Raw genomic sequence first — 18,369 nt, 5'->3', positions numbered from 1 at the left:
TACTTATATTTATATGTACATATAAACTATTGTTCGTATAAGTATATAATGTGTTATTTAAATATATTCGTTGTACGTTTTATAAAAGCGTAATTTTATTATTCCGATCTTATCGAACATTTCGTTGCGATCAACAATTTTGAACTTTTCGACGTTATCATTTTCATACAGGTTTTCCTCCGATTCATGTGATATTGTGACAATGCAACAATAAACGTTGTCATTATAACACTTCGGCAGTAATCGTGTTTTTGATGTCGTTGATCTGCGCGGAGTTGAAAGATACTGTTACAGTGCGCGATCCATTTTTTTCCGGCGTAAACACTTCTCTGTGGGTGACATTCTTTTCATCGGGCAAAACGTCTCTGTGGGAGGAGAGAGGACGAAAAAAAAAAGTTAAAACAATAACCGTTCACATAACAGCAGCAGTAAGAATAATGTACTGCGACGCCGAAGAACTATCAAGTTACTGCAGCGATGCAGTATATTTACCTGAATTTGATCACTCGATGAATGGCTGGTCCTTCGACGCTGAACGTGCAGTCGGTTAAGGTGACGGAGAGTGGGTTGGTAAAAGAGAACGTTGCTTCGCACGGTTGGTTCAATCGCGGCTGGGAGTTAAGCTGGAATAATAAACGAAGAAAAGTCAGACTCGTAGGACGCGCGCGTAGACGGGTGCGCACTGCGATGGGAGGGTGTGACAAGGCGAGAAACCGTTTATCGGCCGAACCGCGCGCGATTTTTTTTTAATTTTAATCGAATTAAATTATTTGTGAGTTTTCCCATCGAACCGTCATTCCAAACGAGGCACGCTGCTCGCCCAGGGATAATATTACCATATTAATCATAAACAGTTTTTGCGCGTCTCGTAGAGGAAAAAATGAATTTTTCGTTTACGACTCGGTCCGCTGTTTCGGTTTCTACTTTTCCACGGACAGAGCGGTTCTTCGCCGTCACACTTACCGTGATGGAGAGCTGTGGTTTTTCCACTACGAAATCGTCGTCTTGGTTCCACAACTGTTCAGTGGTCAGGACGTTGGCCACGGCAGTTATTCTGATCAGACTGTGTGCCGACAGCTTGTTCATGTACTCCGATGGTTTCACGTACGTATGGATGTTTTCCTCTAAACAGACAAGTATGATTTTAATAAGTACGGTACTGGCAATGATGTCAGCCGATCGATGTGACGATAACGATTTCGTTAGTGTAGTATGCCATGACGCTCGTTGATCTCGTAATTTTTTACCGGAAATGATATCAACGGCGGATCGCATGAGAAACTGCAGTGTTAAAAAAATTCGACGTCTAGTTTAGCTTTATCACTTTAACGTTGAGCCGTGGTAGCTCACGAGTGGCGCGATGCTCGGGTTAAAATCGATCGCCCGAAATCTCTAACAAACCGTGGACCCGTGCGTCCGATGAACGATTTCATATTTTCACTCGACCAAACTTTTGATTTGAAAACAATTAAATTAAATTGAACACATTTTGAAAAAATACTTCCAAAAAGCATAAAACGTAATGCGTAACATAGCAAAATCAAATTTCAAAACCTGCAATTTCGTGGAAAAAACGACACGGTTACCGATCAGAACGAAATACTCGGCTGCGAACGGAATTCATTTGAGCGCAAGTCGTTTTCAAATGACGGATTCGTACGTGATTATTATAATAAAGCTGATTACGAATAGTTTGATATTTTGATAAAAAAAATTACAGTTGTGAAAACAACCGGTTGAACGAAAAGTTCTAGGACGAGTCGACAGCGACTTACTCTGATTGGGTTTCAAGACGATGTTAGCTTGGCTTCTTTTCAGCTTGTGAATCGTGGTGCCGGTGTACAGTATCGATGACGCGGACAGCACGATGGAAATGGACCGCGGTTCCGGTGACGTGTTCTGCAGTGAAAAAGTTTGTGAAATCACGGTAACGAGTTAGTAATGATAATAACGATTGCGATCGGTATGCGAAACTATAAATGTCGGCTTACGTATACGCTGATTGCGATCTTGAAGCTTTCGCCCAGAGTGATCTTTTCGATATCGAACAATTTGAAAACGACATCCTCGACCTGCGTATCTTCCAAGTCATAAATCTCCTGAGCGATCGGCACCACCTTGATTGCTTTTTTCACGGCTATTTTGTCTTCCGGCGAGTCTGAAAAAAATTCGATCCTGTTAATGTATATTTTTCTCTATATAATATTCGTCTCGTTACATAACAACGTGTCGTCCTGCTCACTTCACTCCTCGCAGGGAAGACAATTTAATAATTCGCACATCCAGTCGACGCTTTCCAAAAAGGCATTGCTTTTATTATGTACAGATACCCCTTCGCGATTGCAGGTACCACCCACGTGGACGCAATTATTAGACGTCATCTCTAATCGTTTGCATTTAACTTGATAAAACACAAAACAACAAGGCTACCACCTTTCTATTATTGAATGAGAACGATTGTAACGACTAGTGGCTACGTCCACGTAGCTAGACCAATTTTGACAGTAGAATGGCGTCGATAATATATATATTGTAAATAATAGTATATATATAATAAATGCGTCTAACCGCAATGCCATCTCTACACAGTAACACATGTTATCGTGTACCGCTCTTTTGCGCGGCGTTTATCTATTTCGAATTATTATTTTACCGTCGGCTATTAATCGGCTGTTAAATCGTGATTTGTTTTTTAAGAATGTTTACGCGTTTTTATCGAAGCTACGCAATTATTACTGTTGGACAAGTTAAAATCCACCCAACAAGCGTCTAAGGGTCCGATAGGTGTTATCACTTATTGTAACATGCGTGTTCGGTAGTAGTAAATGTTTCGACTCGCGTAGAGCGTACGGCGGGCAAAAATACTACTCGTTTTTGGTGAAACACGGTTTTTTTTCGTCCGAAATGCAATTGAATCACTTGCAGTTAACGTTTACATAGGTCCGTTTGATAGCAAAATAATCGGTATAAGTATACCGGATATAAACATTTTTTTTTACCGGTTTCGAATAAATTATTGGTGTGGTACTCGTATTTTTTTCTCTTACAACACTAATAATAGGCGATTATTAGTGAATGGTTTTAATTGTCAGTGATAGTGCGAAGAGAACAAGACACACGTGTTGAGTTTAACATATATCTATGGTAAAATCAATTATCTAACCGTATGGGTTTTTATAGATCTCGGTGATGTCTTCCATGTCCTCGATTTCGGGCAGTACTTCTTCACCAATTTTTTTTGTCACAATCAGCTTACCGACGCTATAAATCAAATAAAATATAATTTGTTTTTATTAAATTTAATATTTTCTGACCATCATTAAAACTATAATATTATAACGTGCGATAATGGTAAATGATTTCGGGAAAGGAGGGGGCGTTATAATCGCACCAAGGCGTTCCAAGTTGAGATAGAAACGAATTTAGAAATTTTCTCATCTAACCTTGTCACCGATTTAATTATTATTAAAGTTAAACCGATTTGTCTCCCTATTGAAATGCACTCCGTAGTGCGAAATTATAACGATAATGATTGTTCAACAGGAAAGTACTGTCCGATTCATCGTATAGACTCGAGATTTTTCATTCGAATAAATGTAAAATCTTTAAAAAACAACAAAGGTCGCCTGTCGCTTAATGATTGTTAAAACTCGCCGTTTTAAACAACGTTATTGAGATGTGTTCGAAAATCGTGGTAAATGTTGATGTTTTACTTTTATTCTTATCGTATACTGCACGTTTAACGATCGGTTGGTCTTACGATTTTAAGGAGGAACATACAGTGAACACGTTTAAGCTTGCGTTTAATTCACGCGTTTATGCATGTACATTTGCGCTCCAAGTTAACAAAATAAAATTTAATTGAAAAGCCGAGAAACAGGATAAAAGCATGATAAAAATTTTTTTTTAATAAACTAAAATTATAATTTGTTATCATTCTGTTCGTGGAATGACACATATTATTAGTGGGAAGCTTAATATTCATAAAAAAACACATAATAAACGTTATTATTACTCGTGTTTATACTTCAATGTTCAGGCGTGTTATGGGAAAAAATTAAAAATTTGTACATAATATGTAAGTTCTCGCAAGATATGCGCTAAAAATGTAAATAACCAGATTGTGTGATTTTATTTATGTTCGCGTGAACGATCACTTGAAATTCTACAACTAAAGCACGCAGTGATGATTCGAATCAGACATGTGTGTTATCGGGTTTTGATTTTTAAATAAAATTAATCCACTCGGAATCGTAATGTTCTGATTATAATTATGTGTATGTGTATATCATAATATAATCAGTGCAGACTTCGGGCCGATGATTCCGCTGAAAGCACTTTCCATATGGTATACGCCATAAAACTTATTATAATGACTTATTGTTTTCCGAACGCATACACATTATATGTATATAAGGCAAGTATATGCATTTACATGGTATACGTAAAATATATTATGTTTGTTTTATATCGGTAACGCGATTATGTCGGGCTAATGGATGCAAGTGGTTGTTTTGACCCTTTGGCACTTGATTAATATCATATGATATTATATTCATACACTTGTTTATACTTACTAATTTGGTATGGTTTTCACTCTTGCCCAAAACCCGTCTTCGGATTCTTTGAAAACGCACATGTCGGCTCGAACTTCCGTGTAAACAAAAGTCGTGTCGAACCCAACGTTGACTTCGCCTCGCCTGACAGCTTCGACGGGCGCTGGACCGCATCTGTACATGCCTACGAGGGGAAAATGAAAACGGTCACTATTTATACGGGTTGATGGCGCTTGTCGTACCGCTTATGCTCGGTAAGTGGTTAGAAATCATATTATGGTATAACAATAAACGTGAAAAGCTGTGAGAAGTGAGAAGGAAACAATAATATCAGTTCAATCATCTTGTTGTTTATTTTTGGTATTTTCATGCGATATCACGGGCAAGATTTAAAACGCTAATAGAAAAACATCCGTGAAAAAAGTTCTTCCACCGTCGTTCGATGTCACATGTTCTTTAAAGAACGGCTAATCTTTATCTATTCATTAGCTTTCGATTGATACCGTGTTCGAAGTTCTAGAACAATTGGATTAGGTTATCTTCCACGGGAAGTAGGCCCGAATCTCGTTACTCAGGGATGAAAGTTCGGACTTGCAAATAGATTTGCACAATGAATAGTGAAACATTGGCATTGTAGTTTTAAAAACTCGCGTAACTCAGGCGATGGACCAACTTCGTAAACGAGACCGTTACGAGGAAAGCGTAAGAACTTACTATCGCTCGTCTCCTGCGGTGTGCCGTCAATGGACTGCCATCCTCCGTAACCGTGGGCCAGGTCGGGTCTGTCCATCCACACGTCGTTCCACACGTGAAAGTTCCAACACGAGTCGTTCGTGTAGCTGCCAGGATGGTTGTTGAGCTTTTCGCCCGTCACGTCGATATACGTATCGATGGTCAAACTAGCGTTCGTGTCGTGGGCTGACATGTAATTGGTCACCGACCGGCACGGAAGTCCCAGGGCCCTGCAAACTGCAAATCAAGCCGACTGGTGTTAGAGATTAGGTACCATCGATTCTCCATTTATCACGTTGCAAATGATAAAAATGAAATGAAAACAATACGAATCCATTTAGAGTTTATATTCGACGTATCTCAGGTTTTTTCAACACAGTAAACATTCCTTAAAATGGACTCTCCATAAAATGAAAATTTCCTTATTTTAAAAATAAACACCGTCTTGTTTCAAATACATACTACATATCTTCTTTAAGTGGATTCTTCATTGATCGGAAACGGAAACATTATCGTTTCAACGAAAATATAAAAACTCGTTGCGTTCGAAAAAAAAAATTTGTCCATCACAAAATATTAATATATTATATGTGATACAATAAAACTTTTCTATAGCGGACCCTATAAAATTAATGTACAAGATTTAAAAATGGCAATCTCGTGATTGGAAGATCTAATACAGTTTTTTACCGCTGTTTTAAAAACAGAGTTATAGGAACTAACAACATATGGTCGAGAACGTGTTACTTATAATCATCGAAGACAAACGAATATCACAGATCATTTTTCTAATTTACAAATGTAATGGTTAATGCATAATAAAAAAAAAAAAAATTATGTTTTTGAAATAAAAATATATATTTAGTATACACATGAATCTAAAAATACTTTTAGTTTTGAAATTATACATGTACACATTTTTAATCAATCTGTAAGACGAAAACTTTTTTTATTATGGAAAAATCAGTCTCGATTCCAAGGGAATCCGTTAGAAAGAGGTGTTATTATAGTACTTCCATAGCTTTTTAAATGTCTATATGTTTTCTTTTTTCTATTAAACTTACTCGTCACAATCACTCCGGAAAACACCCAACATTGTCCGTATTTCACTGGCAATTGTGTGTTGTAAAACTCTTCAAAAATCGGTGTGCTACCTATCCACGCGAACGGACTAGTTCCGTCCTCAAACGAACCGTCCCACTTGCCTTCAATCAAACCGTTGTCATCTACATTGTTCGTCTGCAAACACGAGGCGATATTTAATTAAATTTTTTATTAAGAGTTTTCTGCGGTATTTGCTGCGTTTGCAGTTTATGCATACGGTACGGACACAACTGTGGCTGTTTAACCGTGATAAATACAATAAATATAATTTTCATACAACGGCCATGGATCAGGGGCAGAGTAATTTTATTCGACGCACAGAAATATGTGTCATTTGTTTATTTATTTACATCAAATAATTTTTGTTTACATTTTATACTCGTTACTGTAAAGGATATGAACTTACGATAGCCGAAATGGTTCTAGCCATTTTCACAGGGTCAGCTCTGTCCTGGTGCGGGATAGACGAACGGTCCAATAACATCATGATCGACGGCAGGACAACTGCTTCGAACTGCCCGAAGAACCATTGGTATCCTTTGGGTTCTTTGTAAGTGCCTTGCCACACCTTGCCGTTGTCGTTGAGTACGTACTCGTTCAACTGGTCTTCGTCATTCATGTGAACGCTATCACCTGTAAAATTATGGGAAAACGGAAATTATTAGAACGTCATGGACCTACTACAAATTTTTTGACCCGTTCGAAATCGTTATTGTTATAATATCCATTGGAAAATCCCCCTCCTCTGGTTGAAAACGTGTTCGAGGTGTTAAGGTTCCATGACTGAAAATTCTGTACTAGACAGGTGTCTGATAATAGATAAAATTGAGATTGTAAAAAAAAAAAAAACTTTTACTAAAAAATTTTTTTTTCTACATCACACGTTTATTTTATATTTTACTATCGTTGACAACCGACGGAGAGGACGGATAAATTCATCGGATAACTCACTCGAACACCAGGGGTTGAACAGCACGTAGACGGGCGTTTCAATTTGATGTTGATTGACTCCGGCCGCACCCTTCCGAGCTGTGTGCACGATTATCTTCCACACGGAGACGGGTGCGTACGGCGGTATTTGCACCTGAAAATCATGTTATTATAGCGCTTACGGTTTTCGACGATTGGATGGAATACTGACCTGTACGGTGATGGTAGACCCGGTAATGTTGCTGAATCGAGCGTCCCATTTATCTTGGACGAGTTCGGGTTTCTCCTTGATGATCAGTGCGGCGCTCGTGCCCTTGGCCGGAGCCGGGGCAGGTCCTGCGTAAAACACCATGTATAACTAACGGGTTGCGAACGTTAAAATTGATAACGCCATTTAAGCAGACCGAGAACTCAACAAAAGATAGCGGGTTGGAAGCCTGCGAAAAACTTCATTTCATTGCGCCCGTGTGAGTTTACTTAGGTACATAACAAACTGGTCGCTAACGGTTCAAAATGCGCGAGGTATATCGTTTATGTTGTATATAATGATTAACGATTCGAAAGCAATATTCGGACGTTGAGAGGGCCGAGAATCGTCGCTTTGCTCGTAGTATTACCTGTACGGGCTTAACCGTTATCAAATATATTAAAAAAAAAAAAAGAAAAAAAAAGAAATATTGCAGTACCTATCCATAAACGGTTTCACATATCGAACGAACGTCATTATAGACTCATAACACGTCTGTTGATTTTATAGTACATATTTGGATGAGTCGTTACTATTGTTTGATAAGGCAAATGCAGATAAATGAATTCCAAAGCGATTGGTTTGTGTATAAATGAATTTTACTCGCTGTCGTGCAATATATGCCGGCTTATCTGCATATCACTGTCTACTATTATGTCTACTCCACTGTTCTAATATTATGTTGATAACATAAATTAGTAATATCGTATTTACTTTTCGCAGAATAAAATTAATTTGCTGAGTATTCGGATGTGATGGTCCTATAATTTTACAGATTTCAGAAGTGTGTGTTATTTGTATAATGAAAAAATAAAAAAAATTGTAGCGCATTATTATAATACTAATAATAATAATATGTTTTTTAAATTAGCACCAAAATTATTGGTCGTTCGCTTTAGAAACATTTAAAATATTATATGATAAAAGGGATCACGTCCCCACCACTCACCTGTCACAAAAACAATTCTGACGATATCCATAACTTTGTCCAGCGGTCTGTTAAATTTTATTCCCAAATAAAACGGTTGACCACGGCGAAGTATGGCCGTCGATCCATCTTGAAGCAGCTCGAAACGGTCTGCGTGATGTTCCAACGCGTTTTCCAAGGGGTACAAATGAGTTGAAAGTACCGTGAGAGCCATGATAAATTAATGTGTGTCCACGCTGTTTCTGTAATCAAATAATCCCGTTGAAGTGTTTAAAGAGACAGGAAGTGTGTGCACTACCTATAAGTACATATTAAACACGTTCGGAAGAATCAATGCTGTTCGCATTTTTTATTGGAGGTTTATCTAATTATCACGCAAAACAAAAAAAAAATAAGGCAAAACATTGATCATCTGATAATATTGGGAACAAAAAACGAAAATCGGCCGACTTAATGTACACTATATATATATATATATATATAATATGTATTTGTCATATTGATTAGGAATATTTATTGTTTTTTTCAAGTACAAGATTAAAAATTCTTATATTTATATAAAATATCATTTACGTTGTTATTAAGTGATTTTTTCTGGTGATTTAAAAATCAGTTTTGTATTTAACAATGTTATATGATTTTGTATTTTTCTATTGAAATCAGCATTTTAGCGTTATATCCAAATAACCAAATGGTTATTTTAATTTAAATGTGACGCACATTTTTGCTTTTTAGACTTAGTACAACGTTAATTAAATCATGCGTGATCATATTAGATCAAAGAAAATACGTGACACAATCGGGTGAAGGTATAGTAGCATAATTAATGTCAATTTTGATATTTTGCCAACAATAAAAGTTGTATTATAATGGGGTTGGCGGATATCGAAAATAATAATCAATTTGGATTCTGTTTGTTAGATATGCAGCTTTAATAACTTATGCCGTTTACATTTTCAAATATGTAATTATATATAATATATACACGCAGGCATATAAATGTATGTGCAACGCAATTCATAATTTATTTTTGTTCCAAAACAATTTATACGTGTTGCGCATGCGTATGCACTGCAGTGTTTCAAAGTGCAGTGGATTCACGTGAACGTTCTTGGGATTTAGAAATCTTTCGTAGCATCCAATCATATTTTAGGGTTCGATTTTAAATCGTTTCAAAAGTATGTAATTGTCTCATAACGTTCACCGAGTTTTCGCGTTGTTTACTTTTTCGGTATTTATTTGAACCGAGAAACCGCTTTGCTCATTGCAAGTGAAATCATCGGGATGCGTACGTGCCCAGGATAAAATATTAGTGTTTCAGCATGACGTGGACGAATACCATTTTATAATCCGTGGTGAACAGATTTTGTCGGTAACGGCCGACACATAACCTTGCATAACGTACCGTTTGCGAGAACCGTTTTCTGGTTGTAATTAGGGGTCTCCATTTCACGTGTGTTTAAGAACACGTTCCGTACGTGTTTTTATAGAAACGGTGCTAAAGTGCGTGTTATTAAAATACACGCGTACACGTGTATTTAGAGTCCGTGTACTCGTGTATTTAAAGTCCGTACGTTATGATCAATGGTGGATACAAGGATGGGTAATAGGAGCACGTGCCCCATGTGCCCCTCCCCCATTGTTGTTTACATAAACACAAATTTAATTTAATTTTTAAATAGGAAACTTTTTTTTAATAATAAACGAATAACTATTAATTTGAGTTTTGTTTACATATTTTACAGTAAAAACTCTATAAAAATAACTTATGAATACGACCAATTTAATTCTTTTAATAAATATACAAATTAGATTCATACATAATAATATAAATTATAGATTTCGTAGTTGATTTTTCTAAAAATTATAAATACATGTATATATTTATCAAATTCATGATCAGAAACAACCCTTTATTAATGAAAAAATATAAATAAGTACCTATAATTAGTTTTTTACATTTTGAATATTTACACTTTATATTTACAATATAATACACGGGTATTCCTACATATTATTATTTAATGTTCGGACTACGTGTATATGTGGTGTATATCAATACGCGTACCAAACCGAGAGCTCTAGTTGTAATAGATTTTCGTGTATTTATATTTATTTCGACTAGAGAAACATTATTTTTATCAAAACTATTTACCAACAGCATAATGAATGCTTAAACGTAGATCGTCATAGTAAGAACATGTTTTATTTTTTATTTTTTTTTTTTTATATAATCTGCTGTAGTGTACATGTTAAGTTGATTTACCTCCGCGAAAAATCCTAATCCAATTCTGTCAATTGTGCTGAACATTTTTAATAATATTGACATTTTCTATAAAACCATACGGTTGTAAGTGTTCAAACGGAAAGCGCAAGGAGAATAATAAACGGAAGGATTGCATACTACGCTCCGATCTTGATCCGATGAAAACAACGTTTTGTTTACCGGCACCGCACTTTGACATGTGTTATTCGAAATACGTTATAAACATAGTACTGCTGCCGATGTCGTCTACCATTTTCGACGTGTATTGATGTATGAAAACGTACATCGTCTACCGACACGAGCGATTGCATCGAAATGCATTTAATTTTTGCGTGCAATCATAAAGTCATGTTAAAAAAAAAATAAATATTTAAATCGAATGTTTACTCGTCACCGCGCTTGTTGGACGTGTCGATCGTTTGATTAGGTTATAACATTGACATATATTCCTACAATTGCAACACGTATAACAAAAAGTGATCGTCGTTTCAGCCGATTTATAGGTGGACGGGTGGCGTTTAATTTGGGATATAAACGATGTGATTTCGAAACCTTTAAACCGGTCGGGAGTATTCTGTAACGGTACACGGTGGCGCCCAAGTTTTAAGAATGCGGTCGATCAGTTCCAATACTTGGTGGCCTAACCGTGAACTTTTTCAGGTAGATCTTACACAGACTCGTAAACGAGTAAATCCGTATGGCCTCATAGCAAATCTTTTTTTTTTTTTCGAAAAAGTGGTCGACCTTAGAACGGGCTTTGGCATCACAAAGACTGTAGACAACCGATGTTGATCGATGGGCCGAAAGATGTTTGCGATGTTGTTAAGGTGGCGAGTGTCAACGGCTAGTGAAACGTAACCACGACCACGATATATACGCTAGTCGTAAAGCACATAATAGTCGTACTTGGGGCACGAGTGAACGAAATCGACCGCTAGCCCTCACCGAATCTCATGTACTTATCATGGGTACAGTTGCCGCGTTAGACGACGCAGCAGCGGTTGAAGTACATATGATGTCCTGGGAGCGTTTCCACTGCTGCTGCACTGTTAATGTTCCGCGGCCAATCAAATTTAATTATTGTTTGCATTTCGAATAAAACAACCAAAATTCGGTAGATCGTGCTTGTACCGGCGCCCGAATATATGATAGATGACTGCGTTTCGAGATAAAATTTAACGAAACGCGACACAATGTAATAATGTAATGTCTGTGTACGCAGGGATAAATGTTCGTACACGTAGTAGTCCCTGGTTTAATGCTGTCCGGCAGCCGACAGAGATATCGAAACGATTGGTATTTAGTAAGCACCCTCGAGTCGAGCGAAGATTTTTCTGAAAAAAATATCAGTCGGACGAAGTTTCGAGGTAGGTACGCGAGAAATAAATAAATTGTACATATTGTCAGGATCAGAATATTTGAATTCACATGGTTAAAACAGGCGATTCGTCGTTAAGTTTTCCCAAGGGACAGAGGAACAGGATGTCGTTCGAGAAAAACGATCTCGGAAATGGCGTTAATACGACAAGATGGAAATATTAAACCATGTACCAAGAATGATCATAAGGACGAGGCGAGAATGAGAATAAAATAATTTAACGATCGTTATGTTATTATTATTATCAATTTTATTGAATGTTCAAATCGATTGTTTATTGGTATATATTGGTATACGTGAACTGTGTATAGTACTAGAATAATGTAGTTCAAGAAATAATTCCTGTTAGTATTTTTTCTAATGATTATCTTTATTGATACGTGAACAATAAGTTCGAATATAATGTTATGTATACTGATCAAGTGTATACAAATTCGTGGAAGTCGATATTTGCTGACTTGCTCAAGAAAAACAACGAATAGGAACTACAGGTATTATAATCGCGTTCGATAAACTATTCAATCAGCTTTAGACATTATACCTGTTCGTTATAAAAATAATCACAAATTGATATCAGGAACTGTTAATACGGCTTAATAACAAACCAACAAAGGTTATTATAATTATTACATTATTACGATGATAATATTATTTAATATCAACAAAAAAAAAAAAAAAAAAAATTATATCGACATGAAAAAAACATAATCGGCTCGCCACGGCACAGTAATTATATATTTCCTGTAAGCCGTGTTAAATTTAAAATCGTGATTTTAGTTGCAAAAACTGTACAGTGTTCATGTAACCAGTGTTCGAATCAGTATCCCATACAAGATAATGAGTTAGGTAGCTCTGCTGTGATATTAAATATTTTAACTGCAATGGTAAATTTATAAATAATATTTATTGAAATTGGGAGGGAGCGAGTATTATGCAGCGTTTTGCATTTTTTTTTTTTTTTTTTTTTTAATGTTAAACATTATTAATTTGCAGTTATTTAAAACCATTGTTTATTTACGATTTCACAAAAAGGTTTATTGCCACATCGCATACTGACGTTTTATTGTAATTTTTACTGGTTATTTAAATTTGAATTGAATAGCAAATTAATGGTAATAATAGATACAGGTGTGTAAGAGGAAAAGTCTTTCGCAGTACGTTGCAGACTAATCTCACGATGTTTTTTTATCGACTTGAGATTTTTAATTATATTAATTTTTCGACCCATGTACCAACCGTGTAGTTGTACCGGCATTTTTGTTCGAGCTCATAGATTCTTCGGCCATCAATTTGAAATCAATCGAAACGTCGAGAGCTGTACGAAGTTTGCTATTTTTGGAGTGCTTGAAGCACCAACATTGATTTGGAAAACATAGTTTGCCAATCATTGTAAAGGTATCGATACCAGTTCGAGTGCTACCGCTCAAAGAAACTTTGGGAGTTGCGTGAAAATGGCCCCATGAAATTTTGCTTGAGCGTTTTCAGTTATCGGAATCGATAAACAATTTACAAAACAAAATTGTTGGCAAAACATTAACACCGGTGAGCGGTAGATTTGGCAACAACGGGCGATCAATTTTATGGGAAAATGGAGTCGAATGAGGATTTAATCGTAATACCATAGACTATAGTGCTGTCTGGTGGTTATGAAATAATATTCAACACATCGTTCGTCGTGCGTAAGAGGAAAATCGGAGAAAAACGACGGGCGGACACGAACGGGGATGTTCGAACGCGAAACACGTTGCAATATTGTTGCATACAGAACGAGTGCGCGTGCATGCACGCGATTTCGAGCGATTTGTATAATTACTACAAAGGGTCAATCCTATATGTTGACGTGCGTTGGGAAAGGAAACAAATATGAAAAAAAAACACCATACACGTATATAATATATTATTACGGTTGTAATGGTGTACAGTTGAAGGTCGAATAAGAGAGAAAAAAAACCGGTTCATCAAGGAATTCACCTAAGCCATCGACAACACGTCGTTTACGTTACGCGTTGATGTTCTGCAGTACGAATTTTCCTTAAACCGTAAACGACGACGTGATTATTTGGGCGATGATATTTGTACTGTCATCTGGAAACGCAGTCGTGGGCTCTTTTACACCATCAAAGGACATCCGTCCGTGAGCGTCGCTTGTGATCCTTTTTAATAATATCGTATACGCACACACACCCGTTGTTTTAACAATAACGCTGTCGGGGGTGGCTCCAGGGGAGGGCCTAGGGACCGCGGCCCCTCCAAGCCCGTACCGTATTTATAAAAAAATGTATATTGTTAACAAAAAATGCATATTATAATATGGACTACTATAAGACACGCACAAGTATATGATATACTATCGTGTATACGATGTACCTGCTATCTATATTATGTAGAACCAATAAGGCTATAAATAAAATATATTACGGTCTGATACTATGATATTATTATTTTATAATGTTCAAAACATGAACTGCGTAGCACACATTTCTGTACGGACTGAACTGTTGTGTTCTTTTTGTTATAAGATTTTGAAAAATAATAACTTGTTCTCCCCCCCCCCCCCCCCCCACTAACCAAGGCTCTGGAGCCGCCCCTGAACGCCGCAGCGGCTGATGTTGGCGATATTTCTTCGAACAGTATTTCGTTTTTCACCGACGTCGCACCGCGGAAAACGAATCGTTTGGATCGCGCGCGCATATCGTATACGCAGTCGTATCGCATTCGCTGTAACGTCAGTCCGTCCGCAAGTAGTTCAAGGACCGGATCGGGTAGGCGCACGGAGACGAGCGCGCGCGGCGATCGGACTGCGATTTGGCTTCTACGCGGCACGCGCGTGTACGCTGCCAACAACCGCGTGAATCGCGTACGCGGCCTTAACGCATGAAAACGTACGCAGTGTGTGTACGAATATATAAATGTATATTGTGTGTGTGTATGGCATACGACTAGTTTGAGTTCGGTGTCGGATTAACCGATGACGGTGAAAACAGTGCGTGAATTCCATAACTAATCGCACTTCAAAACATGTCCTCGCTCCTGCCCGTCGGATTTTCGACCGAAACTTAAAAAAAATATTTATCCCCTTTACTTGGTTCGTTTTGAAAAATAACACTCACCTGTGACCGTTTCAACGAGTAGAATTGACATTTTAATAAAGCGATAGTACTAATATTCTATTAGGTAGCGTCGAATTCGATATCTGTGAGCCTGTACGATATTAAACTGTTCGATGATTGACTGTTACGGTCATGTAGTACAATAAGTCCTAGTTAACAGTGAAACTTGCACCCGACGAACCGAATATTTAATTAGGGGCCTGATTTGACTTGATTAGGAACATCAGACGGCGGAAAAAATTTCAATAAAAGACTTGACAGTACGTGATATCACTTATTTTTTTCTGTGTGGTTCGCTGCAACCGACAATCCAAGACAATTGCAAGAGGAAGACGAAAAATAGTTATAGGTATTCGTACATTTTTCAACAATATTTTTACTCCACGATAATATTGTTGAATGAATTTTATAATATTACAGTTATATACGATAATATTTTAGATTTTACTTTTTCTACGAAAGGAAAGGGGTGTATCACATTTTTCAAATATATTCGTTTAAATACCTCAGCGAATAATGCTCCGAAACAGCGTCCTGCACCGTTTTTCCAGGTTCGCGATCGCGTCGGCTTTGGTTAAAACTTTTCCGATGACGCATTCTGTATAGGTATAGTCAAAAACAAACGCTCACGAACACGTGTGGTTATTACTAAAACATCGCGGTTAGGCTAGGTCAACTATATACATATATATATCCAATGTACAAATCAACTGCGTAGCGAAGTGACCCTCAACATTATTTCGTTAACATTTTTAGTAATTAATCACGTCTATCCGTATCCGATTTTGGATAAATGTTTAGGTGTTAATAATTACACAAATTCGTGTACACGGTTAACAGGTCCCATACAATTCCCACTGCTATTGTTGTCGATAGACTCTCGAGGAAAATTAATACGGATTAGACGACGGTGAAATGAAAACACGACAGAGAACGAGAAACGATTATTAATTTCAGATAAGTTCAATAGATAAATAACTAATAGAAACTAAACACATTTAATATTAATGCTGCTAAGACCTATCCTAATTTTACGTGTTTTAGATATATATATATATATATATATAATAATAATAATTTATTTAATTTTAATTTTTTTAATCTAATCATCTTATCAATGTTGTACCGTTTTATTATGTTTAATCAATACATTTTATTACTTCACGGATTTTTCAATGATAAATATGTACTTATTTGCAATTAAACATACACGCTTCCTCTATGTGATTGAATTTATATATATATATATATTTATTTAAGTTAAGAAATGTGAAAACTTTTAGTGTGGAAAATAGCGAAACGCAAGTGTCAAGTACAACTAATTGTGTCATATCATTTGGATCGGATTTTCAAAAACGCACATATCAATACATTATTGTATTAAAAATACATGGTAAGAACATGTACAATTATTAATTAATAGCCGTAAATTAAAATAAAACTGTTCGATAAAAATAAAAAATAAAAATGTAGTCCAATGTGTAAGCGATAAGTATTATATAAGTCGTTACACTAATAATTATTTCGTGTGATGATTGAGATGTGTTTTCAATAAATGTTTTATTTTAGTTTATGAATACTATATCATTTCAGTACGTACTATAATTATGTTAGCTCGATAATTCACTCTTGTAAATCGCTCGTTTATTGAAGACTATAAAGTTCAAGAATTCATAGGAATTGAAAAGTGATAAGAACATTCTATTCAAGACTGAAATTTTCAAAGAAATAAACCAAGTATACGTTTTTAGCTGTCCAGAACACGTAGGATAACGTAGGATATGGTTTAAAATCAATAAAGCTCAAAAGTACGCCCGAAAACGAGATTATTATAATAAAAGGAAATTAAAAAAAAATCATCGAAAACTCGCGAACCAACGTTGTATTCATTGTCGTATTTTGTTATTCAAACACTCGTCGGAACTACATGGTCAATCTGTTTTTGAAAATGAAAAGATAAAAAATAAAAGCTTTGTGGAGTACACTCGACAACTGGAGAAGAGTGTCATTGCCGGTGAAAAATTATCGTTTTTCTTCAACGCGTTGTGTAAAATACACGCGGACTCGGAAAAAAAAATAGGCCGTTACGAAAACTTTATGTAATTACGATAACATACGACGATCATCCGAACCGATTGATGCGTCGAGACAGTGCCGGATCAAACATTTGTGGGCCCTACAAAATTATTTTTTACACACGTCATTAATATTACTATCCAATGATTAAAACAGATTTAATAATAACCAACTATTATAAGACCATGTTTATTAAATTTTTTTATTTGCAAGAAAAATGAATGAATTAATATATTATTTCTATTTTTTTTTTTCAAAATAATTTTATTATTGTCACCGCATACGGCACTTGAAAATTAACATATATTGTATTTCATAACGAGTTTTGTCCCAAGAGCTCGTAAATAAAATACAGACATCGTTAAATACAAAAAAAATATAGTTTTCTCACAGGACTCCTTAAACGACTGTGATCCTAAGGCGGGCGCTTACTCCGCCCTAGCGGGTAAAATATAGTGAGATTATGATTTTCGTCCGTTGTTTTCGTTTCGATGAACATCCCCCTCCCCCCACGATCATACGTGTGAATTCCACGGCTAACTACCCGGGTCCCCGAGAGTCGACGTCGAAGAAAAAACCGAAAAAAGGAAAAAAAAAATGTAAACAACGTTTACCTGTAAACGTACCGGTGCCGTGGACGAACGCGTAGCGGAATGCTTGTGTCGGGCCAGCTGCAGCGGCGGACTGCGGCGGCGGTGGTGCGATGACGGTCGGCGGTGCACGTGCGCGTTACTGCGAGACGTGCGGACGGGTCAAGACTGTCGGACCGGTATGCGACGGGCACGGCACGGGATCCGGTATTTATCGGGATAACCTAGCCCGGGCCGGGTTCGTTCCTACTCCGTCCGGAGAGTAAGAAAAAAAACCCACACCGCCGTCCGACCGATACGGACGACCTCCGCGCGTTCGCGTACGTAATTGTCGCTGTTCCCCCGGCGACGTTTACGCGCGCACGTGCGTTTCCAGTCGGTCACTCGTCGTTCTATTCGTTTGTCATCCAATGATTGTTCGTCGAACGCTCTCATCATCGTCGTCGTTCACG

General features: G+C 36.9%; 1 protein-coding gene across 3 annotated transcripts; it reads right to left on the bottom strand.

Annotated features, from left to right (window-relative positions):
* Positions 1 to 29: 29 nt before the first annotated feature.
* On the bottom strand, positions 30 to 18,108 carry LOC112683448 (hemocyte protein-glutamine gamma-glutamyltransferase-like). Of its 3 annotated transcripts, none has more exons than XM_025554499.1 (14): positions 17,942 to 18,108; positions 8,519 to 8,739; positions 7,534 to 7,658; positions 7,344 to 7,476; positions 6,799 to 7,025; positions 6,353 to 6,527; positions 5,271 to 5,525; positions 4,578 to 4,740; positions 3,164 to 3,261; positions 1,992 to 2,158; positions 1,776 to 1,899; positions 964 to 1,124; positions 493 to 623; positions 224 to 365 (listed from the first exon to the last, which is right to left on the bottom strand). In XM_025554499.1, the coding sequence occupies exons 2-14, from the start codon at positions 8,709 to 8,711 to the stop codon at positions 224 to 226; spliced, it is 2,094 nt and encodes a 697-aa protein (XP_025410284.1). In that variant the 5' UTR covers positions 8,712 to 8,739; positions 17,942 to 18,108. The 3 variants fall into 3 exon arrangements, with proteins under 3 accessions (XP_025410286.1, XP_025410284.1, XP_025410285.1); XM_025554500.1 differs by having other exon boundaries at positions 17,954 to 18,108; XM_025554501.1 differs by lacking the exon at positions 17,942 to 18,108 and having other exon boundaries at positions 30 to 365; positions 8,519 to 8,711.
* Positions 18,109 to 18,369: the final 261 nt, after the last annotated feature.

Source organism: Sipha flava, unplaced genomic scaffold (assembly GCF_003268045.1).
Source record: "Sipha flava isolate LNK unplaced genomic scaffold, YSA_version1 226_pilon_pilon, whole genome shotgun sequence".
NCBI classification, from domain to species: Eukaryota; Metazoa; Arthropoda; class Insecta; order Hemiptera; family Aphididae; genus Sipha; species Sipha flava.
This window is presented reverse-complemented; position numbering and strand designations above follow the sequence as displayed.